The 23,808-nt window shown below is 50.0% G+C and overlaps 1 protein-coding gene across 3 annotated transcripts in view; it reads left to right on the top strand.

The window, feature by feature from the left end:
* The first annotated feature begins 3,311 nt into the window (after positions 1-3,311).
* Positions 3,312-23,808, top strand: part of SLC28A1 (solute carrier family 28 member 1) — a 42,612-nt gene continuing 22,115 nt past the window's right edge. The window contains exons 1-8 of one of the 3 annotated variants that reach the window (XM_070400385.1): positions 3,312-3,893; positions 5,488-5,575; positions 6,409-6,497; positions 7,691-7,782; positions 11,887-12,073; positions 13,266-13,407; positions 14,111-14,224; positions 15,595-15,672. In XM_070400385.1, the coding sequence (XP_070256486.1) occupies positions 5,504-5,575; positions 6,409-6,497; positions 7,691-7,782; positions 11,887-12,073; positions 13,266-13,407; positions 14,111-14,224; positions 15,595-15,672 (774 nt within the window). In that variant the 5' untranslated portion in view covers positions 3,312-3,893; positions 5,488-5,503. The other 2 variants (XM_070400386.1, XM_070400384.1) reach the window with 2 other exon arrangements.

Below are 23,808 nucleotides of genomic sequence, written 5' to 3'. Positions count from 1 at the left end.
ACTTCCTGTCTGTGGTAAATTTATTTTGCCAGCTCCTCCCAGGGAGGCCTGAAGTCCTCTTCATGCAAACTCTTGTAAAAAATTTCTGGCTTTGCTGTAAGGCTCAGTGGGTGCCCCACCAGACCACTTCTCTGACAGGGAGAGAAGACGGAGCAATCAAGGAATTATTTTTGCCTGTATAAATAACCAGCTTATCAGCTGGACTCAATGTCAAATTCTGAGCCAACAAGGCAATGGAAATCCAAATTAATAGTCCTACAGCCCTTCCCAGAGGCTGGAGGAAAATGGTGCACCTCAGATAGAGGATGTGGCCTAAAAGCCATAAATGATATGTTTGAACCCAAAGGGATGATGTGCATTAAGAACTACTTTGGTTTGTAGAACATCCTAACCTGGATCCAACTGAAAACAAAACATCTCAATCTCTTATGATATAAAAAGCTAATGAAATGGAGAAGAAAGAAGGATAGAAAGTGAAATAACAAAGGGAATATTCTTCACAAAATAGTAACCAGTTAAATATTTGGAAACAGTGATCTCCTACCTGCTTGGGGAAAACTCCCCTGCCTGGTGGCCTTGGGCCCTCTTGGATGTGGGACCAGGTGTCCTTATGTCCTTTTGTCACCAGCCCTTTCTTCCTTTCTTTCTTTCTTTCTTTCTTTCTTTCTTTCTTTCTTTCTTTCTTTCTTTCTTTCTTTCTTTCTTTCTTTCTTTCTTTCTTTCTTTCTTTCTTCTCCTTCCCTTCCCTTCCCTTCCCTTCCCTTCCCTTCCCTTCCCTTCCCTTCCCTTCTCTCCTTTCTTCCTTTCTTCCTTTTCTTTCTTTTCTTCCTTTTCTTTCTTTTCTTCCTTTTCTTTCTTTTCTTCCTTTTCTTCCTTTTCTTTCTTTTCTTTCTTTTCTTTCTTTTCTTTCTTTCTTTTCTTTCTTTTCTTTCTTTTCTTTCTTTTCTTTCCTTTCTTTCTTTCTTTCTTTCTTTCTTTCTTTCTTTCTTTCTTTCTTTCTTTCTTTCTTTCTTTCGGAACAGAGAGGGAGAGAGAGATAGAAACATCAATGATAAGAGAGACTCATTGATTGGCTGCCTCCTGCATGCCCCACACTGGGGATTAAGCCCACACCTGGGCATATGCCCTGACCAGGAATCAAACCATGACCTCCTGGTCATAGGTCAACGCTCAACCACTGACCCAGGTTGGCTGGGCACCAGCCCTTTCTTGTTGGCGGAGAACGAGATGAGCCCCAGACCCATTCTTTCATTTTGTATTAGATAATGGCCCTTTGTGCCCATCTGTTCTCTGTGAGCAGAGTCAAGGGGTGGACTATATCAGGGGACACTTGGATAGTCATGCCAAGTGGCCATTGCAGGGGTGTTTGACCTTTTAGGTATTGGAGAGAATGACAAGGTCATACTCCTGCAACTTTTTGTTCAGTGCTTGGACACACGAATCAATGCAATGAAAGAGACCTCACCTGTGAAGAGCCACGACATGAGTGTGGGCAAGATTGTGAGTAGAAAATAGATTGTTGAACACCCTTTCCCGATGATGGTTGCCTCTTACAGCCCTGAATGTTTCACTCACCACTTATAAAAATATCCTCTTTATTATATCAAAGCCTGGCAAGCAGAAGGGTTTCTTTCCTATGTCTTGGCCAAGAATTCCCCAGAAACAGAAGGTGGCCCCAAAGAACTAATCCCAGAAACAGGCAAGTGGTTGCCTCTAAAGGGTGGGACAGGCATGGGCAAGGTGGAGCAGCCTCTTCATTATAAATCCAAGCACTGTTTTGTTTTGGTTGGAAAGGAAATATATATGTATATTTATTCCTCGTCTTCCGCTGCCTGGCTCTGGCTCAGGCCCAGGCCTCACTCTACCATCTAGTGGGTGGGATAGGCCTCAGAGCTAAACATCTCAGGAACAGCCTCCTCAGGAAACAGGCCTCAGGGGGCAAGTGATGCCCTGAATGCTGGGGTCACACCGCTGGATGGGGCAGAGCCAGGACCCCTGCGGTCCCCCAGCTCTCCGTCTTTCCCTGGTGGCCTCAACTCAACCCACCTAGCCTCCTGACTGCCCAGCCTGTGGCTTTCAGCCGAATGCCACCTGAAAAGAGATCTGGTACCTGATCTCAGTGGCTCAGTGGTTGAGCGTCGACCTATGAACCAGGAGGTCACGGGTCAATTCCTGGTCAGGGCACATGCCAGGGTTGCAGCCTCGATCCCCAGTGTGGTGCGTGCAGGAGGCAGCTGATCAATGATTCTCTCTCATCATTGATGTTTCTATCTCTCCCTCTCCCTTCCTCTCTGAAATCAATAAAAATATATTTAAAAAATAAAAAAGAGCATCTGGTTTCTGGGGGCCAGGTCACTACGGTCACTCCTTCTTGAGTGGGGGCAGCAGAGGAGAAGCACAGGGTCTCCTGGCCTGGAGGAGGAGAATATGCCAAGACAGCTCGGAGGTGGGACTGTGGCAGTGATGACACCTGCCAGCCTGAGGGTGCCAGGCTGTCTGCCAAACACCCACCCAAATTAGCTCACTTAACCCTCATGAATATTTATTTAAGAGGCAGGTACTATTACCCACCCCCACTGTGTTACAGATGAGGAAACAGTTGCCTTTGAGAGACAGGAATGAATCCAGACCTTTAAGCTCCAAGCTCAGGATTTTATCTCATGACACACAGCCTATTAAGTCCTTGCTTTGGAGATTAGGGCACATGAAAAGGTCAAGATACCTGGCCGGTGTGGCTGAGTGGTTGAGCGTTGACCTATGAACCAGGAAATCATAGTTTGATTCCAGGCCAGGGCAACGTTTCTGGGTTTGGGGCTGGATCCCCAGTGTGGGATGTGCAGGAGGCAGTGGATCAATGATTCTCTCTCATCATTGATGTTTCTATCTCTCTCTCCCTCTCCCTTCCTCTCTCAAATCAATAAAAAAATATTTTTACAAAAGAGGTCAAGGTCGTAAGCTGCAATATAGGGAATGCTTTGAAAGAAGCTTGGCTGCTTCTGGATGTGTTGTGCTTCCAGGCTTTCGTCTGTCTGGACACCAAGAGAGGAGGGGAGAGGACAGGGAGGAAGGGAAGGAAGGGGGAGAGATTAGAAGGGGACCGAGGCAGAGAAGCAGGTTCAGACCCCTCTGCCTTGACTGCAGACTTACTTGATGAGGCCCCTGTGAGGGTAGCTCCGCCCACCCTTGTGGAGGTTGCACACAGAGGCAGGTGTCCCGCTCAGGATACACCAGGTGACAGCACGGGCACTGAGTTTACCGTTGACCTGAAACAAATAGGCAGCCAGATATTTCTCTAGCAAAATGGGTTTATTTGGGAAAAACAAAGAATTGCCATTCAGGACAATTGCTGCCTAGCCTAATAGCAAATCATTCGAAGTCCTAACAAAGGGAGGAAATTCTTTCGTAGAAGAGGAATTCTGGAAAGCTAAGATAAACAAAGACGTTTTCCTGCTGGGCTACAGGAACCCGCGTCCTCTTAAATGAGGTTCCTGTTTATTACTTTTTATAGAATCAAGACAGCACATTGGCTCCCCCCACAGAGTGGGCAGGGCAAAGTGTGGATTTGTGCCCAGAAAAGCAAGTTGCAAAAAAGCTGGTATAGTCTGAGCCCCTTTTGTAAAATGAATAACATTTAGTAGTATTCACTTAAGAAAAAGGTCTGGACAGAAAATGCCACAAACTCTGTGGTGGTCATCTCTGAAAGTTTCACATTAGGGGAATTTGTAGCTTCCTTTGTGGTGGGAAGCCCAACCTACGTCAAATCTGAACTCTGCCCCGGAATTCCCCTTAAAATGAGAACGCAGGCTAAAGTGAAAGCAGGTTGCACACAGCCTGTCTTCACAGAAAAACACGCTGCTGCCTGCCCCGGAGAGTGGCTTGTTTACTACAGATATGTGAGTAGGAAGAGGACCCTGCCTCCCTCCGTGCGGCTGTGTGTCTGTGACTGTGTGTGCATGAGTAGCTGGGCTTCCCCAGGCTCCACGTGTGGGTGCCCTTCCACAGCTGTTGCTGCTCTTGTGTGCACACCCCTGGGTCTGTGAGCTTCACCGGGCTGCTGTTTGGATAGTGTAGGTTGCCACCCAAGGGGAAGAAAAAAAGAGGGAAGATATGGGGAGATATGGGGTCTCAGGGCTCTTACTTACAGGTGAGTTTAAGCCTATGAACTGAGCTTCAGTTAAAAAAGAGAGAGAGAGAGAGAGAGAGAGAGAGAGAGAGAGAGAAAGGAAAAAAAGAAAGAAAGAAAGAAAGAAAGAAAGAAAGAAAGAAAGAAAGAAAGAAAGAAAGAAAAGGAAGAAAGAAAGAAAGGAAGAAAGGAAGGAGGAAAAGGACAATATTGGCTCTTGTAATCGAAAGATCAGACAGTGGCCGAAAACCAGGACTACAGGCTTTATTAAAGGAGAAGGACCTGCCGGGCTGTCTGGCAAGGGGAGGACAGCAACTCGTGCAGAGGTGAGCATGCCTTTTGAGGGGCAGAAAGGGAAGGAATGGGGGCTTAGTATACTCGGTGCGTGCTGATTGGTGGCTTAATGTATGTTCCATATAGGAACAAGGGCTTAGGGTATTTGGCAGGTGTTGATTGGTGGTTCAATGTATCGTCCATATAAGGTACTTGGTTAGTCGCTCAGGTATTTCCAGGCTGCAGGTTAAATCATACTCCGCCCACCATTTGGGGGAAGGGAGGATCTATCAGTAATTGCAAAGTCCCTCTGGGGTAGGGCTGATTTCAAGTACAGTTGGGTACAAGGACTAGAATGAAGTCTTCAGGATATTGTGTCTCCACCTTTTAGAGGTGGGACAGTACAATACAATGAAAATATCACTTAATGGCAATGGTGTGTTTTTTTATATATAATGTATTTTTATAGATTTCAGAGAGGCAGGGAGAGGGAGAGGGAGAGGGAGAGAGAGAGATGGAAACATCAATGATGAGAGAGAATGATTGACTGGCTGCCTCCTGCACGCCCCACACTGGGGATCGAGCCTGCAACCTGGGCTGTGCCCTTGACCAGGAATGGAACTGTGACCTTCCGGTTCATAGGTCAATGCTCAACCACTGAGCCACTTGGCTCCAGCTGGGCAATGGCAATGGTTTTAACCTATTGTGGGGAGCGTTGAAAGCTAGGGCCTCTCTTCACAAAAATACCTATATCAGGTACACCTACGTGTACGCAGAATTTCTTCCTTCTCTTCCCTGTGCAGGGGGGCAGACTTTCTTGGCTTCTGCCTGGACTTGGGGTTTCTGAGAACTTGCCTCTCACAGGTTCAGAAGTGAGCACAGGAAGGGATGCCTTCCTCTGTCCTTGGGGAATCATGGCCATGGCCCCCAGCCATGATGAGGGTTGAGTTCTGGGATGGTAGCAGCTATGCTAGTTGTCTGGTCCCCCCTGCCAGCCCTCTCCCTTCCCCTCCACCTCCCTTCCTCAGGCCCCTCCCCGGTTCCTGCCTGGCTTTCCCCCTTTCAGCTTTGGGCCTCACTCTGTCTTTCAGCTGGAAGATCTGTCACATGGAGGACGACACAACAAGATCCAAAGAGTCCGTCTCTCTCGCAGCCGTGGCCAACATGGGGGATGAGCCGGTCTGTCCCCTTCCGCAGTCCCATTTTGGTCCCCTAGTGGGAAGGGCCTTTGTTCACCATCTTCCTTCATTTCCTCCCCACCCCTCACCTCGTTACTTCAACAATTAGGATCCCCACACCCCTCCCCCCCCCACTCCCCTGTGTGCTGGCCTCCTCAGTGCAGAGCAGCCCCTTATTTCACTTCTTAAACACTTGTGTGCCCACCACATGCCAGTAGGGCCTGCCCTAGTCTGAAAGGTCAGGAAGGTCTCAACAAGGAGGAGCCGTCGGGCTGGGATTTAAAGGATGAGGAAGAGAAAGCATGTGGGGGTGGGAGTGGCGTGGGGGTGAGGGTCCCTGAGGAAGTTTCAGCCTTTGAGGAGCTGGCAGGCTTGTCCTTGCTGTGGAATGGCCAGGTTGGGGCCCACCACCCAGAACTCTGGAGCCTAAAATGACACCCTCTTCCCTCCCCTAGATCCCTCCCCTTCACCACACTGCACAACCCAGGGTGCACCTTTCACACCGTAATTTGCAAGAGTAACCCTCCTACATGTCAGAACCCAACTCCATAGACTGTGAGGTTATTGGTGTCCTGGGGCTGCGCGACCAGGAGGACCAGCCACAGCTCAGGCACAGCTGAGTGTCCCTCCCTAGCACAGAGCCCAGCACACAGTAGGTGCTCAATGCATGCTCTGCAGAATTTCAGTTGCCCTCTAATTACTTCCTGTGCAAAAGCCCAGCCCCCACCCCAGCCCACTCCTGGTGGCAGCCAGGGCCTCTCCCATTCTGGGCCCCCAGCTCCAGTTCTCACTTGGGGTGGCAGAGACACTGTGGTCACTCTCTGGTGGCTTTAGGAGGAAGGCCGGACCCCGGGCAGCGACTTGAACCATGCGGAGGACAGGAACAATTTGAACGAAGCCAGCCAGGAGCCCCTCTCAGGAAGGTAGGTGGTCTCCAGGAGGGGACGCAGGCCGGGTAGGGGAGGAGGCCACCACAGGGAGCAGGGGTGGGGAGCAGGGGTGGGAGCATGCTCTCTGCCAGGTAGAAAGGCAACTCCCTGTATCTTGGCTGAAGGAAGGAGAAAACACGATTTAGCAAATGAGTGCGCCAGGCCCGAGGCTCCCAACCTGCTTTGAAGCAGCCAGAGTGAAATCCCATTGGAAACCCCCAAATATGCTGCGGGGCTGCTCATGGTTTAACTTGGATGGGACCCCCAAACCAGACTGGCTCCCCTCTTAACCATTCAGTCTCTGGGCACCTTGGGGAACCTCGAGGCTTAGTTTGAAAACCCCTGGACTTGGTCAGGCCCTTCTTTTCACATGGGAAGGCTGAAGGAAGAGGATGGGCCCAGGCCACACAGGCAGCAGGTAGGAGCCTAGAACTAGGCCTCCCAATACCTAGGCCCACTGGGGTCCTCACTGGCCAGTCCAGAGTTGAGGAGAACAGGAGGCGGCGGTTCCATCTGTCTGTCTTGGAGCGAGATTGGGGAAGATGCACTTAGGAGGTGGGAGATGAGACAGAGAGAGGGAAGAGAGGGTCCTAAAAACAGCAGCTGATGCCTAATGAGCTCCGAGTGTGCAGCCTGTGGGACCACAGCGGCTATTCAGATTCCAGCCTCTACTGCAGGGCTAGGCCAGTGACCAAATGACCAGGCAAGAACTGGCATTGCACTGGGCCTGGAAGGCAGTGGGGTCACAGCTGGGGCATAAAGGGGGCTGTTCCCATGTCTCCGGAAGGACTACTGACTCAGCGAGGAGTGTCCCGGGTCCCAAGGGAGTAAATGCAGAGGTGGGAGCCTCTCCACCTTGCTCCATGGGACAGGAGGGAGGCAGCCGGCATGATCTGTGCATTGCATGTTGTTTGGTAGCTGGTTGCTGGTAAGTTCTTCCTGCTGGCAGGTCATTCCCCTCCAGCTCTGCAGGCAGGGTTATCACTGGGGTAGTGCTGAGTAGCCTGAGCCTTTCCTCCGTTTGTTCTGGGCTGGGGTTGCTCTTCCTCACTGTGGGATGTCAAGGTCAGTGCCTGGCTCACCCCATGTCACCATTTTATTGGAGCAGCTTCTACCTAGAGGTGCTGAGGATCCCCATGGGGACGGGAGTCTGGGGGCTACTTGTGGACCCTCTGGTCTTTCCCTAGTAGGACCCGGCAGGCCGCCCTGAGAGTGAGGTGGTTCCGCAGGGAGCACGCACAACTGTTCCGATGGATCTGCATAGGCCTGCTCTGCACTGGTGAGCCTGGGCCCCGCCCCGCCCCGCCCACCCCTCCCACCCATTTCCGCCATCTCCACCCCAGCCATCATGTCTCAGGGCAGGGTCGTTCACTTACCCAAGAATTCAACAGAGCTTTGTTGAGCAACAGCTCAGGGCGAGCTGCCATACCAGAAGTAGGGTCAGCAGAATTAAGGAAGACCGGATGTTGTTCCCAAGGCACTCTAATCAGTAAGGGAGAGGGAAACAACTATGTCTACATAGTGCAGCTTGCCATCTGGGAGCACAAAGGAAGGATGGGGGTGATCAGGGAGGACTTCCAGGAGGAGGTGGCATCTGAGTCTCACAGGTTGAGCAGGAGTTGGCCAGGTGGAGGGGAAGGACAACAAGGAGTGAGAGGCACTCCATGCAGAGGAACTCCAGGAGCAAAAGTGAAAAGGGACAGGATGTGAACAGGGAGCTGATCAACAGTCTAGTGTGGCCAGACGGTAATGTTCTAGACAAGGAGCCAGAGGATGAGGCTGGACAGATGAGAAAGGGCTGATATTGCATCGATGTAAGAACATCCAAACCTGTAGAGAGTTTTTATGATACTTTATTTGAGTCAAACAGAGGATATGCCTGCCTGCAAGCAAGATCTCCACGGACTGAGAAAAATACTTCTGAGACTAACAGTTTGCAGTTTCTTTTATGCATTTGAGATTAAGGAGGGAACGAAAGGACCATTACATAAATGTGGGAGAAAGCCAAGTGCAGACTCTCCAACTAGTCTGGTAGCAGAGGGGGTGGAGTAGAGCTTACACTCACAGTGTTTCATTTCACATCTTTTATCCAATGGAAAGGCTATGCGTATCTTCCCATTCTTTAAGAGCCCTGGCTTTTGAAACTCATAAGCCAGGGAGAGATATTTCCCCTCTATCTACTATCTACTATCTACTAACATATTCCTTTCTTTTTTTTAATTAAATCTTTATTGTTCAGATTATTACATTGGTTCCTCTCCCCCCGCCCCCATAACTCCCCTCCACCCAGTTCCCACCCCACCCGCCACCCTCACTCCCCACCCACTGTCCTTATCCATAGGTGCACGATTATTGTCCAATCTCTTCCCGAACCCCCAACACCCCTTTCCCCCCCAAGAATAGTCAGTCCATTCCCTTTCTATGTCCCTGATTCTATTATATTCACCAGTTTATACTGTTCATCAGATTATTTATTCACTTGATTTTTAGATTCACTTGTTGATAGATGTGTATTTGTTGTTCATAATTTCTATCTTTACCTTTTTCTTCTTCCTCTTCTTAAAGGATACCTTTCAGCATTTCATATAATACTGGTTTGGTGGTGATGAACTCCTTTAGCTTTTTCTTATCTGTGAAGCTCTTTATCTGACCTTCACTTCTGAATGATAGCTTTGCTGGATAAAGTAATCTTGGTTGTAGGTTCTTGCTATTCATCACTTTGAATATTTCTTGCCATTCCCTTCTGGCCTGCAAAGTTTCTGTTGAGAAATCAGCTGACAGTCGTATGGGTACTCCCTTGTAGGTACCTGATTTTCTTTCTCTTGCTGCTTTTAGGATTCTCTCTTTGTCTTTTGCTTTTGGCGTTTTAATTATGATGTGTCTTGGTGTGGTCCTCTTTGGATTCCTTTTGTTTGGGGTTCTCTGCGCTTCCTGAACTTGGAAGTCTATTTCTTTCACCAGGTAGGGGAAGTTTTCTGTCATTATTTCTTCAAATAGGTTTTCAATATCTTGCTCTCTCTCTTCTTCTGGCACCCCTATAATTCTGATGTTGGTATGCTTGAAGTTGTCCCAGAGGCTCCTTACACTACCTTTGTATTTTTGGATTCTTTTTTCATTTTGCTTTTCCGGTTGTGTGTTTTTTGCTTCTTCGTATTTCAAATCTTTGACTTGATTCTTGCGATCCTCTGGTCTGCTGTTGGGAGTCTGTATAATATTCTTTATTTCAGTCAGTGTATGCTTAATTTCTAGTTGGTCCTTTATCACAACATCGAGGGTTTCACTAGATTTCTTGAGGATCTCACTACATTTATCGGCGGTTTCTAGAAAATTCTTGAAAACCTAAAAAGTGTGGTTTTAAACTCTATATCCAGTAGTTTGCTTTACCCCATTTCTGTCATTTGTGTCCTGTTTCTTTGTCTCGGCATTTTTTTATGCTTCGCGGTGTCGATAGAGTGGCTCTCTGTGCTAAGTGTCCCAATTACCGGAGGTAGACACTCTTGGTGCACCCCCTTGTGGGCTTTGTGCACAGTCTTGTTGTAGTTAAGCCTTGATTGTTGTAGGTAATACTGGGAGGATTTGACCTCCAGGTCACTTGGCTGTGAGAATCAGCTGTGTCTATGGTGGGAGGACTTCTGTGCTGAAGACACCTTTATGGGGCAAGACTTGCTTCAGTGGGGCTTTGGTGCTCACTGAGTCTGCCCCCTGAGTGTGTCCCTTATAGACCTGAGGAGTTGTAATTGGATGGTCCCACTCTGACCACTGGGTACACTGGCTCTTGGATCTAAGGAGGTGCTAATCTAGCCTCTGCCTGAGGCTACCCAGCAGAAGCCAGCTGTAAAGCAATGCAAGTTGCCCTGGGGCCTTGGGGCAGCTGCAGTTTGTTAAGTTATTTTCAGATTACAAAGGGCCGGGCCTTTCATATGCAAAAGCCTCCGTGCAGGGCTTGGGCGGGGTGGGTCCCAGGGGATCAACAGGGCGGGCGGAGTGAGCAGAATGGCTGCTCTCAGTCCTGCCTTCTGCCTTCGAGTTCCGACTGATGCCAGACAGTCGTGCTTCTCCCGTATGAGTCAGGGTCCCCAGAGACTTGCCCAGAACTGGAGCTCAGAGCCTGAGACTCCCTCCCGATTGAGAAAGACAATCGTGTCCTCAGCTGCCAGCCCTCTCCGCATGCACCTCCGCACCTTTGTATTTTACTTCCGCACTGCACCTCCTCTGAGTCTCGGTATGCTTTTCTCTTTCCTTCTAGTTGTAGAATTTCCACTCAGCCAGCCTTCCTGTGGTTCTGGATGATGTCCGTTCCGTCTTTTAGTTGTATTTTTGAAGTGGTTGTTGGAGGCAGCAATCTCCGGTGTTGACCTAGGCCGCCACCTTGGTTTCTCCTATTCCTTTCTTTAAAAAAAATGTATTTTTATTCATTTCAGAGAGAAAGGAAGAGGAAGAGAGAGAGAGAAACATTAATGATGAGAGGGAATCATGGTTCGGCTGCCTCCTGCACGCCCCCTACTGGGGATCAAGCCTGCAATCCGGGCATGTGTCCTGACTGGGAATCAAACTGTGACCTCCTGGTTCACAGGTTGATGCTCAATCACTGAACCACACTGGCCGGGCTCATATTCCTTTCTGGAGGCATAGCACAGACTGGTTTAGCTCCTTGAAGGGGAGGAGGGCAAAGGGGGCAAAGGAAATTCCAGGAAGAAAATGTCACTGATTCATACTTCAGAAGGGAATCCTGGCACAAATAAGCGGACGCCTTCCAGGAGTATCTGACTCATTTACTCTGTCCTCATTGGAACCCAGTGAGCTCTGGGGCATAGCAGGCACTCTTTTGACGCTAGAAAAAGCCACACTGTCTAGCAGGCAATGATGGTGAACCTATGACACTCGTGTCAGAGGTGACACGCGAACTCATTTTTTGGGTTGATTTTTCTTTGTTAAATGGCATTTAAATATATGAAATAAATATCAAAAATATAAGTCTTTGTTTTACTATGGTTGCAAATATCAACAAATTTCTATATGTGACACAGCACCAGAGTTAAGTTAGGGTTTTTCAAAATGCTGACACGCTGAGCTCAAAAGGTTCGCCATCACTGGCTCTAGCTTCTTCCGAACACATCTCCTCGCTCACGTTTGGTCAGCACTTTGCAGTTTGCAGAGCCCTTATACACCACTCTATCAGTTACCTCGGTAACAACCCTCATCACAGGAGGGATGATTGTTGGCACTTCCAGGCGAGGAACTGAGGCTCAGAGGGGTTGGGTGAAGTTCCTGCCCTACAACTTCTGGATGGGGCAGTTGGAGCCAGAGGGCGGGGCTGCAGGGGCCTGCAGAGACCCATGTCATCACTGACCCCCCTTCTTGTACTTTCCCCTCCCACTACCAGCGTTCGCGGCCTTCCTGTTGACTGCTTGCATCCTGAATTTCCAGAAGGCCCTGCCCCTGTTTGTCCTCACCTGTGTGGTCCTGGCCTTCTTGGCCTACAGCCTGTTGAAGAGGCGGCTGGGACCAAACGCACTGAGGTGTGCCACGCCTTGGGGGCATTCCCCCCGCAGGAGCCTCTGGTTTAAGAGGTGAGTGAGCTCACAGCGCCCAGGTAGGGCGGGGTGAGAAGGAGTGGGGGCACATTGACTGAGGGCCTCTGAGTCAGCTCTGGGGGCACAGCCAGGGCTGGGTGAGCAGGGCCTCGGGCCATCCCACCAGCCAGTTCCTGTGCCATGGGGAGCGTACTCCACCCTGCTTGCCTTTTGGAAGCCCCAGCGCAAGCATAAAGGTGGCAGTAATCTTTGTGGACATTTGCCAGTTCCTGTCTGGTCTCTGCCCCAGTTACAACAGCTGACTGACAGCAGAGAACAGGACTCAGCAGTTTCCGGGCAGGGAGGGCCTATCAGATCATCCGGGACATGTGTGAGACATGTAGCTGCAGGGTGACCACCCTGGAGTCTGAATCAGCAGGCTGGGCTAGGGTCCAGGTGTCATTACTAAAAGGTAGCCTCCAGGGGATTTTGTTGTTGTTGTTAATAATCCTCACCCAAGGATATTTTTCCCATTGATTTTCAGAAACTAGAAAGGAGGGAAGGAGGGAAAGAGAGAGGGCGAAGGAAAGGGAGAGAGAAAGAGAAAGAAACATCGATGTAAGAGAGACACACACCCAACTGGGACCGGGGATCAAACCTGCAACCCATGTAGGTGCCCTTGACTATGAATCGAACCTGAGACCCTTCAGTCCGTGGGCCGATGCTCTAACTCATGAGCCACATCGGCCAGGGCAACAGAGAATTTTTTTAAAGTATATTTTTATTGATTTCAGAGAGGAAGGAAGAGGGAGAGAGAGATAAAAACATCAATGATGAGAGAGAATCATTGACCATCTGCCTCCTGCATGCCCCCTATTGGGGGTTGGGCCTGCAATCCAGGCATGTGCCCTAACTGGGAATCAAACCCTGACTTCCTGGTTCATAGGTCAGTACTCAACCACTGAGCCGTGCCGGCCAGGCCTAACAACATGTACAGAGTGTGTAATGGTGGGATGTGATCTCCCTGTATTTAGTATTTAGTCCTCTCCCAACCCTGAGAAATGGGGAGCCTTTGGCCTCCTTTTCCCAGTGAGGAAATTAGACTCAGAGAGGCTAGGTGGTTTTCCTGAGGTCACACAGCTCTCTCCTCCCACCAGCCCTGAGTGCGCTTTCCCTGGAGCCCAGGTGGTCTCCTGTGTGGGGTTGGGGAAGATGCTGAGGGTGATGTCTTTCTGCCTTTCCCCTGCAGGGGTATAGCCCTCGCTGCTTTCCTGGCCCTGGTCCTGTGGCTGGCTCTGGACACCTCCCAGCGGCCTGAGCAGCTGGTGTCCTTTGCAGGAATCTGCGTGTTCATCGGCATCCTCTTTGCCTGCTCAAAGCATCACCGCGCAGTGAGTGCTTAGTTGTCAGGTGTGAGTGGGGCTCAGCCCTTCCTCTCCCACTGCCTCCTTGGCAATGCAACCACCCCAATATCAGGACCCCTCCTGGTTTCACGGTGTGGCTAACACCTCACCTCCTCCCCACTCCCCACTCTCTCACCCCCGGCTCCAGCCAGGCCTCCCAGAGATCCTGATGCACACCTGAGTTTGGGGATCACCAATAAGGAATCATTAAATGCTGAGTGGCATCCAGCTCCCTGCTGCTGGAGTGAGAACATTGACAGAGGGAGATTAGGACAATGGGGTCCCTGCCTATGGAGGAGGAATGGGGGGAGGGTCCAGGCAGACGAAGGTTACACTGAGGCCCGACCCTGAGGCTACAATTCCACCCACCCAGCGATGACCCGGGACCAAGTGCCATGGCATGCCCAAGGCTGGTGAAGGCTTACATGGGTCCTCGGTTAGACCTGCCCACTCCTGCCTGCTGGCCCAGTCTCACTGCTGCCAAGGGTGTGGCCTATTATGAACTCCAGGAAGGATGTGACCACTGGCAATAGGTCCAACCTCTGGCTGGGTCCAGCCCTATCCTACAGGCAGGCTAAAGCGCCCGTAGCCCCTCAGAGCAGCCCCCTGGCCTCTGCTCTCACCCCACCCTGTCCCCGGTGGGTGCCCCCAGGGAGCTGAGCTCACCAGGACCTTTCTGTATCGCCGGCAGGTGTCTTGGCGGACCGTGTCCTGGGGCCTTGGGCTACAGTTTGTACTTGGCCTCTTTGTCATCAGAACAGAACCTGGATTTATTGCATTCCGGTGGCTGGGCGACCAGATCCAGGTGTGTACGTGGAGCCTGGCTTCCCAGGGCATCCTGGGTTGCCAGGGAATGAGACACCATTCTGTTGGGGGACAGTGGGAGGTGAGGCCTCAGAGAGGGATTCGGACCAAGATGGTTGGTGTGTAGTGGGCCCCAGACCAAGTGGGCAGCTGGGGGCTAGGCTGTGCAGCTGGTACTTCCCTCAGTCCTGGTGCTCCCAGACAGAGCGGTCCCCTCAGAGGCTGGGTCTGATACGGGAGAGAGGCATGCGGTCCTTGGCAGTCATCAGTGATGAGGAATGTATAATGGGAGTGCTTAGAAAATTGCAAATTATTTACTTTGTGTATGTGTGTATTTAAAGACAATGTTTAGTTTATTGAAGTTATACTTTCTAAATTTCATTTTTTATTGTAGTAAATACACGTAACAGTTACCAATTTAGCCATTTTTATTTTTTAAATATATTTTTATTTATTTCAGAGATTAAGGAAGAGGGAAAGAGAGCTAGAAACATCAATGATGAGAGAGAATCATTGATCGGCTGCCTCCTGCACGCCCCCTACTGGGGATTGAGCCTGCAACCCGGGCATGTACCTTGACGAGAATTGAACCCGGGACCCTCCAGTCCGCAGGCTGATGCTCTATCCCCTGAGCCAAACCAGCTAGGGCTCATTTTAACCATTTTTAAATGTCATTGAGTTTATTCACATTGTTGTGCAACCATCATGACTTACTTTGTAAAATATGAATTACGGAAGACAAAAGGTTAATCCTGTACTCAGCCCTGAAGGCACGCATTTCCACGTGCCCTGGAGGAGAAAGCCCTGCGTGTCCGGGCTCTGGCTCCGTGTGGGTGTTGGAGCAGAAGAGACAGAGCTGCTACTCCGGTCGTGTTCCCCATATTATAGATGGGGACGCTGAGGCCTGGATAGGAGAAGTGACTTGTCCCTGCAGCCACAATGCAAGTTCCGGACCTAAATCAGGTCTTTTGTGGAAGTGTGGCCAGATTCAAACACCAAAGCCAAGAGCCCGGGGCAGGGACAGATGGGGGCTGTGCCCTTGGTCAGGAGGGAGCGGGGAGCAGGCCGGCAGGTGAGGCAGCCCTTGACAGCCGTCTCACCTCTCACTGTTTGGCTCCCTTTGTTGTTTATTTATTCTCCAAATAACTCTCATCTCAGAGCATTTCTTTAAACTTTATTGAAAGGGTGTATCTTCTGGAGAGAGTGGCCATCAATGGGGCTTTAACGACGCACACTGCCACGTGGTGTCCAGCCCCTACAAGGCCAAGGCCTGGGGGCCTCGTCCTGGGACCAACCTGCCACTGTTTCCTCCCTCCTGGGTCCCTCATGGGCTCACTCTGGATTTCATTTTATTTTGTTTTCTCCTTTCAGACCTTCCTGAGCTACACCACGGCCGGCTCCAAGTTCGTGTTTGGGGAAGCTCTGATCAAGAATGTCTTTGCCTTTCAGGTCAGCTGACTGTTGGCCCACAAGGCCTTTAGCAGCCTCTTCCAGGCACCTCCAGCTAGTGGGGAGCCCGAGCCAGCTGTGTGGGCCAGGCCTGGGCGGGGGTTCTAGAAGCTATTGAAGTGAAGCCTTGGGTCCTGGGAGGGGCCCTGGCAGGAGGATGGCTTGGCTTAGCGGTTTGCTTTTAGTTCTGTTAGCTGCATCCTTTCTCTTTTCTCCCTTTCTGGAAGAATGTGCACAGACCTGCAACTTGCACCTCTCCCCTAAGCACCCTTCAGAACCATGAAGCCCATCAGGCTACGAGGATGCTCAGCGATTTTGGGCCTCCCTTTATGCTACAGGGGGTCACCCCAAGAGGAGCAGTGACCTGGCCACAGTGGCCCAGCAAGTCAGGGCAGAGCCAGGCCGAGAGCTGGGTCGTTGGACTTCCAGTCAAGTGATGTTTCCTCATATGCTAAGTAGAAGTCAGTGACGTCATGCCTCCCTTCCAAAGAGCATGCCTAATCGCAGTAGAAATACATTTAAATCATATTAATGGTTGCTAAAGATTTTGAGATTGGATGTTCTGTTAAGAGAGAAAAACCAAGGGAGGGAGGGAGGTTTATCATTAACCAGCCTCAGCATTTTCCTATCAAACAATAACTGTTTCCTGGCCGCTGTGAGGCCCTGTCCTTTGGACAGACTGTCAGTGGATTAGCCAGGGCTTTCTGAGCAAAGATGGGTCAGGTGAGGGAGGACTTCAGACAAATGCTCCTTGGCCCCAGAACTCCCTCTCTCACAAGATTTATGAGTCACAAATTTCCCTCCTCCCTGCATTATGCACACACACACATAAACACATACATGCACACATGCATACATGCACATGAACACACACATTTGAACACCCACACTTGCCAGGCTTGGGACTTATCCTCAGTGTAGGAGTGGCTTTGTGGCTGAGTCGAATAGAAGACTCACAAGCTTTCTTTTGGTTCTTTCCATGAATCATGTGGACCTGGTCCAAGGCCCTTGGCCCATGTCAGCCTGGGGAAGTTTTCTTTGGGCTCGCTCAGATTTTCAGAATCCAAGCTGCTTCCAGCTGGGCCACAGTCCAGCTCATCACTCCTCCAGGAATTGAGCCCCTGCGGGAGGCTCCTTCAGTCCCCACCGCCCCTGGCCTGGAGTCCAGCACAGTGGAGGTGGCAGCCTGGCTGGATCATTTTGACTAGTCATTCCATCTTGGCTCTATCTTCCTTCTGGTAACTTTCCACCCACATGATGGCTTCCCCCCAGGCTCCCACATCCTTCCTGGGTCTGGCTGAGCTGGAGCACATGTCCGCTCATCCCTTCACTAACACTCCGGCCTCTGGAATGTGCACCGCTTGCTAAGCTCAGCAGTGCTGCTCACATGGTCTTTCTGAGGAAGCCCTAGGGAAGTGGTTCTCAACCTTCCTAATGCCGCGACCCTTTCATACAGTTCCTCATGTTGTGGTGACCCCCAATTTCATTGTTACAAATTGAACATAATTAAAGCATAGTGATTAATCACAAAAACAATATGTAATTATATATGTGTTTTCCAATGGTCTTAGGCGACTCCTGTGAAAGGGTCGTTTGACCCCAAATGGGTCGAAACCCACAGATTGAGAACTGCTGCCCTAGGGAGAAGGAAATGTTCTCACTTCCCAGGGGTTTCAGGTGTCTGCCTGATGTAGCCTCTGCAATCCCCAATGGTCAGCAGTGCCACATTTTGGGGGGGAAAAAAAGATAGTAAGTAAGACAAGGACAAAAAATACCCCAAATAAAATAAGGACTGAAAGGTACCATTGGATTGCCCGACTGCTGTGGCTTAGTGGTTGAGGGTCGACCTAGGAACCAAGAAGTCATGGTTCAGTTCCCTGTCAGGGCAGGTACCAGGTTGTGGGGGTCTATCCCCAGTAGAGGGCATGCAGGAGGCAGCTGATTGATGGTGTTTCTCTCTCGTCAGTGTTTCTATCTCTCTATGCCTCTTCCTTCCCCCCCACCTCTCTAAAATAAATTTTAAAAGCATATTTTAAAAAAAGAGAAGGTACTGGAGAAACCAAGATGGCGGCATAGGTAAACACCTGAAATTGCTGCCTCGTACAACCACTTCAAAATTACAACTAAAGACAAAACAGACATCACCCAGAACCACAGGAAGGCTGGCTGAGTGGAAATTCTACAACTAGAAGGAAAGAGAAAAGCACACTGAGACTCAGGAGGTGCGGAAGTAAAGTGCAGAGGTACGGAGGCGCACGCAGCAAGGGCTGGCCACGGAGGATGCCAGTGTCTTTTTCAATCGGGAGGGAGTCTCAAGCTCCCGACAGCCCTGACTCCAGTTCCGGGCGAGTCTCTGGGGACCCAGACTCATACGGGGAGAAACTGGACTGTCTGGCAGCGGGTGGAACTTGAGGGCAGCTTTCTCAGAAGTGCTTGCAGCGATTACCGAGGGACACTTAGGGCAGGACTGAGGATCTGCCATAGCTATTTACTCCGCCCTGTTGATTCCCTGAGACCTCGCCCCACCCAAGCTGCAAGCAGAGGCTTTTGCATATGAATGGGCTGGCCCTTTGAGATCTAGAATTACCTAACAGACTGCAGCTGGGTCAGAGAGAACCAGAACATCCAAGAGAAGGCTCAAGGCCCCACAGCAGCTTGCATTGCTTCACAGCTGGGCCTCATCTGAGCACCTCCAAACCCCAAACAAGGAAGAGGAATCTGCAGATCTCTCCATAGCTCCTGCTGGGTAGCCTCAAGCAGAGGCTAAATTAGCACCTCCTTAGAGATCCAAGAGCCCGTGTACCTAGTGGTCAGAGTGGGACCATCCAGATTAGAACTCCTCAGATCCATAAGGGACACACTCAGGGGGCAGACTCAGTGAGCACCATAGCCCCACTGAAGCAAGTCTTGCCCCATGAGGGTGTCTTCAGCACAGAAGTTCTCCCACTGTAGACACAGCTGATTCTCATAGACAATTGGCCTGTAGGTCAATTCCTCCCAGTGATACCAACAACAATCAAGGCTTAACTACAACAAGACTGTGCACACAGCCCACAAAGGAGTGCACCAAGAGTGTCCACATCAGGTAATTGGGGAGGCTGAGCCACTGGGCCCTATAGGACACCTAGCACACAAGCCACTCTATCAACACAGGGAAGCAGCCAAAATGCGGAGACAAAGAAAAAGATCACAAATGACAGAAATGGAGGAAAGCAAACTACAGTGGGGCCTTCACTTACGGAGTTACGGAACTCGTAACTCAAATTACTCGTATGTCAAATCAAAAAGTGAACGAGTGAGACACGTAATGCTGGGCTGATGTGGCGTTCACTGTGATGTTCGCTGCGCCAACTAGCGGTGGGGTATCTGAAGCTGGCTTGTAACCCGAATTTTAGCTTGCAACTCAAAGCAAAAAATTGGCCGAGAGACGGCTCATATCTCGAAAAACTCGTTAGTCAGGACACTCGTAAGTCACGGCCCCACTGTACTGGATATAGAGTTCAAAACCACGGTTATAAGGTTTTTCAAGAATTTTCTAGAAACCACCAATAAATTTAGTGAGACCCTCGAGGATATGAAAAAGGACCAACTAGAAATTAAGCATACACTGACTGAAATAAAGAATAATATACAGAGATCCAACAGCAGACAAGAGGATCCCAAGAATCAAGTCAAAGATTTGAAATATGAAGAAGCAAAAGATACCCAACCGGAAAAGCAAAAAGAGAAAAGAATCCAAAAATATGAAGATAGTGTAAGGAGTCTCTGGGACAACTTCAAGCGTACCAACATCCAAATTATAGGGGTGCCAGAAGAAGAGAGAGAGCAAGATATTGAAAACCTATTTGAAGACATATGACAGAAAACTTTCCCTACCTGGTGAAAGAAATAGACTTACAAGTCCAGGAAGCACAGAGAACCCCAAACAAAAGGAATCCAAAGAGGACCACACCAAGACACATCATAATTAAAATGACAAGAGCAAAAGACAAAGAGAGAATCTTAAAAGTGGCAAGAGAAAGAAAATCAGGTACCTACAAGGGAGTACCCATATGACTGTCAGCTGATTTCTCAACAGAAACTATGCAGGCCAGAAGGGAGTGGCAAGAAATATTCAAAGTGATGAATAGCAAGAACCTACAACCAAGATTACTTTATCCAGCAAAGCTATCATTCAGAATTGAAGGTCAGATAAAGAGCTTCACTGATAAGAAAAAGCTAAAGGAGTTCATCACCACCAAACCAGTATTATATGAAATGCTGAAAGGTATCCTTTAAGAAGAAGAAGAAGAAGAAAAAGGTAAAGATACAAATTATGAACAACAAATACACATCTATCAACAAGTGAATCTAAAAATCAAGTGAATAAAAAATCTGATGAACAGAGTAAACTGGTGAATATAATAGAATCAGAGGCATAGAAAGGGAGTGGACTGACAATTCTTGGGGGGAAAGGGGTACAAGAAGAGACTGGACAAAAATCATACATCTATGGATGAGGACAGTGGGAGGGGTAAGGGCAGAGGGTGGGGAGGGAACTGGGTGGAGGAGAGCTATTGGGGGAAAAAAGAGGAACAACTGTAATAATCTGAACAATAAATTTTATTAAAAAATTTTAAAAAAGGGTACTATTGGATTTAGTAATTACCATTTTCAGGGGAGGGACTGGGAAATAAATGGAGACGAAGTTGGGATGCAAAGGAGGGAGTTGGGACCTCTGAACTAGGAGAGCTCTGAGAGAGTGTGGCGTCTGCAGGGGCCTCTGAAGGAGACTCTGACAGGCAGGGGCAGAGTAAGGAGTGGGGGTGAGGTCAGCAGGAAGTCAGGAGGCACGTCCATTTTAGTCCATTTTATCCGATTTTCTGTAAGTCGCTGGTGTTGCAGCAATCAGCCTGAGGCATCTTCTCACTTTGGTTCATTGTGGTTCCTCGTTGCCTGGGGCTGCAGTGCTTGGGCTTGGGGGCTTGGGGGCTTGGGGGCTGGGGGTGCAAGGTTTGCTCAGCTCCCTCCAGGGAGAAGAAGCAGCAGGGCTCTGTCCAAATGGGTTTAGTCCTGCCTTTGGAATCTGTTTCCCGGTGAGGACATGACATCTGCTCAGAGGCGTGGTTCTCAGAGGGCGGTGTCCAGATTAACAGCACCAGCAGTGTCTGGAGACGCCCACCTCGGACGGGGGGTGGGGGGTGGGGGGAGTGTTCCTCAGAAATTGCATTTCTAATGAATTCTCAGGTGTTGCTGCTGGTCCAGGGACCACACTTTGAGAACCACTTGCTGAGAAGAGCTAGAAGTACTTCTCCCTTGAGTTATGGGTGAATATTGGTACTAGCAGGCACAGCCTGCTCTGAGTATCCACAAAGCGGTGGTCAGGACTTACTGGGGCAGCTACACCCTGGGCTCAGGCTACCCTTGGAGGGGATGGGTGCTGCCCCCGAAACAGGGAAACGAGGCCCCAGGGCTGGCACAGAGCAGAGCTCCTCGGGGTCACGCAGGGTCTGGGCAAGCTGCTTGGTGGGCAGGGGCTACTCTGTCTCTTGGCAGGTGTGTGACCTTGGGCAGGTAACCAGCATCTCACAGCCTCAGTGTCCTAGTTGTGGAGTGAGGTTTCCTGGCTGGGAGGTCCTATTGGCCTCAGGGACCTTGTTTAGTATTAAATGTCCCACCTTAGAAAGATCAGGCCCATCTCTCTTCTCTCCCATGCATCTTCCCTCCCTAGACAGTCACCATTTAATCCAAAACACAGCCTCCCTTCCACCATCGATCCCCATCTCTCAGAGAGAAATGTCTCTGATTGCTGCCCCGAGAAAGCCATTCTGCAGTTGGGTCCAGCGCGCCCTGGGCACCCTCCTTCCTGGCTCCAGCCTTCTCCGCCGCCCTGCCAACCTGCAGAGCACTCGCCTCGCATGCTAAATTGGACAAGCTGTCTAGACAGTACGTGCTCCTCGGTGCGTTTTTACTCCAAGGGTACAGCAGAGTGATGTCAGCACCCCTCGTGCTGAGGGTGTGTCCAGCACCAGGCAGTCACAGGGAGTCACGGGGCAGGAAAGGGTTTATCCAGACAGTGCCTGTGTTCCCTGTCAGGCGACATCCCCCACGGCAGTGACGCCGGTGACAGATGCCAAGTGGAGCAGGTCCAGATAAATCCCACAGCCCCCTTGGGAAGGGAAGGGAAGGAAAACCCCTCATCTTGTCTGGTCTCCATGGGAGCTGCCCGGGGCAGTCTCTGTTCTCACAGGGCCATTCTGTCATCCCCGAGCATTTTGAAGCAGAGCCTGATTCTGATTGCTCAAGATTCTCTCTTCTTAAAAACAACAACAACCCTTCCTCCACCCCTCTCTGCTCCAGCCCCGCTTCCTTCCCACATAGCAAGCTTCTCCGCAGAGCTTTTCCCCTTGCTGTTTCTTTCTTCCCCTCCTCCTCTCCCTCCCCCTCCTCCTCCTCCTCCTCCTCCTCCTTCTCCTCCTTCTCCTTCTTCTTCCTCTTCCTCTTCCTCTTCTTCTTCTTCTTCTTCCTCTTCCTCTTCCTCTTCCTCTTCTTTTTTTAATCCTCACCCGAGGATATTTTTCCATTGATTTTCAGAGAGAATGGAAGAGAGAGAGAAAGACAGAGAGAAATATCGATTTGAGAGAAACACATCAAATGGGCCAGGGATGTGCCTGCAACTGAGGTACGTGTCCCCTTGATCGGAATCGAACCCCGGACCCTTCAGTCCGCAGGCTGACGCTCTATCCACTGAGCCAAACCACCTAGAGCTGTTTCTACTGCTTCCTGTCCTGCTCCTCCATGGTTCCCTGACGCCTGGCCTCTGTCCCCGCCCCTGGTCTGACACTTTCTCACCTAGGAACCAGGGGCCGCGGAATCGCTGTGCCAAGGGCCCACCTCAGTCCTTATTTTCCTAGAGTTCTCTGGTGCGTCTGGCCCATCTGACCGACCGTGCCTTCTGGAAAATCTGTCCTTACCTCCTGGGCTTCCTCCAACGTCTCTATTTCTTCTCGTCTCCTCCATGCACCCCTCCTTGCCCTGTCACCCTTTCATGAGGATGACCCCAGGGCCCTGGCCTTAGTTCCAGCCCTTCTCACTCAGGGCAATTTCCTCTGAATTACATCTGCCCCTAGGCCTCGACCTGTAGACCTGTACTTCTGTGCAGACGAGAGCCCCACCCACATGGAGGCCTGGCTCAGACCTCACCTGACCTTTTATCCCACTTGGATGTTCTGTAGGCATCTCAAACCCAGCATTCAAACCTGAACTGATGAGCTTTCCCCAGATCCTCCTCTGCCCATGCTCCCTCCCCTGAGACTGTCCACCTGGTATAGAAAATTGGAGAAGCAGCCCTGGCCGGTTTGACTCAGTGGGCAGAGCGTCGACCTGTAGACTAAAGGGTCTGGGTTCCATTCCGGTCAAGGGCCTGTATTTCGGTTGCAGACTCCTCCCCGGCCAGGCCTGATCGGGCACGCGTAGGAGGCAACCAATTCATGTGTCTCTCTCACATTGATGTTTCTCTCTCTCTGTCTCTCCCCCTCCCTTCATTCTCTCTAAAAAATCAGTGGAAAAATATCCTCGGGTCAGGATTAACAAAAAAAGAAAGAAAGAAAATTAGAGGAGCAGATGAGAAATTGGACATAGATAAAGAAGAAATCAAAGTGTCCACAGTCCCAGCACACAGAAGTCCCTCCTCCGACTGCTTGGGTGAACTGCTTTTTTTTTTATAATATATTTTTTTATTGATTTTTTACAGAGAGGATGGGAGAGAGATAGAGAGTTAGAAACATCAATGAGAGAGAAACATTGATCAGCCGCCTCCTGCACATCTCCTACTGGGGATGTGCCCGCAACCCAGGTACATGCCCTTGACCAGAATCGAACCTGGGACCTTTCAGTCCACAGGCCGATGCTCTATCCACTGAGCCAAACCGGTTTTGGCTGGGTGAACTGCTTTTAATGTTTTCAATGGTTGTGATATTCCAACTCTCCCACTTACCATTTCAGCATAAGAATGCTCCCGTGTTGTTACCAACTCTGCCTGACTTACTATTTTATTTTATTTATTTATTTTTTAAAAATATATTTTATTGATTTTTTACAGAGAGGAAGGGAGAGAGATAGAGAGTTAGAAACATCGATGAGAGAGAAACATCGATC

Source organism: Myotis yumanensis, unplaced genomic scaffold, assembly GCF_028538775.1.
Source record: "Myotis yumanensis isolate MYYU_CA2020_CCGP unplaced genomic scaffold, mMyoYum1.0.hap1 SCAF_20, whole genome shotgun sequence".
Taxonomy (NCBI): Eukaryota; Metazoa; Chordata; class Mammalia; order Chiroptera; family Vespertilionidae; genus Myotis; species Myotis yumanensis.
Note: the sequence above shows the minus strand (reverse complement) of the source record. Positions and strands in the feature narration are given on the sequence as shown.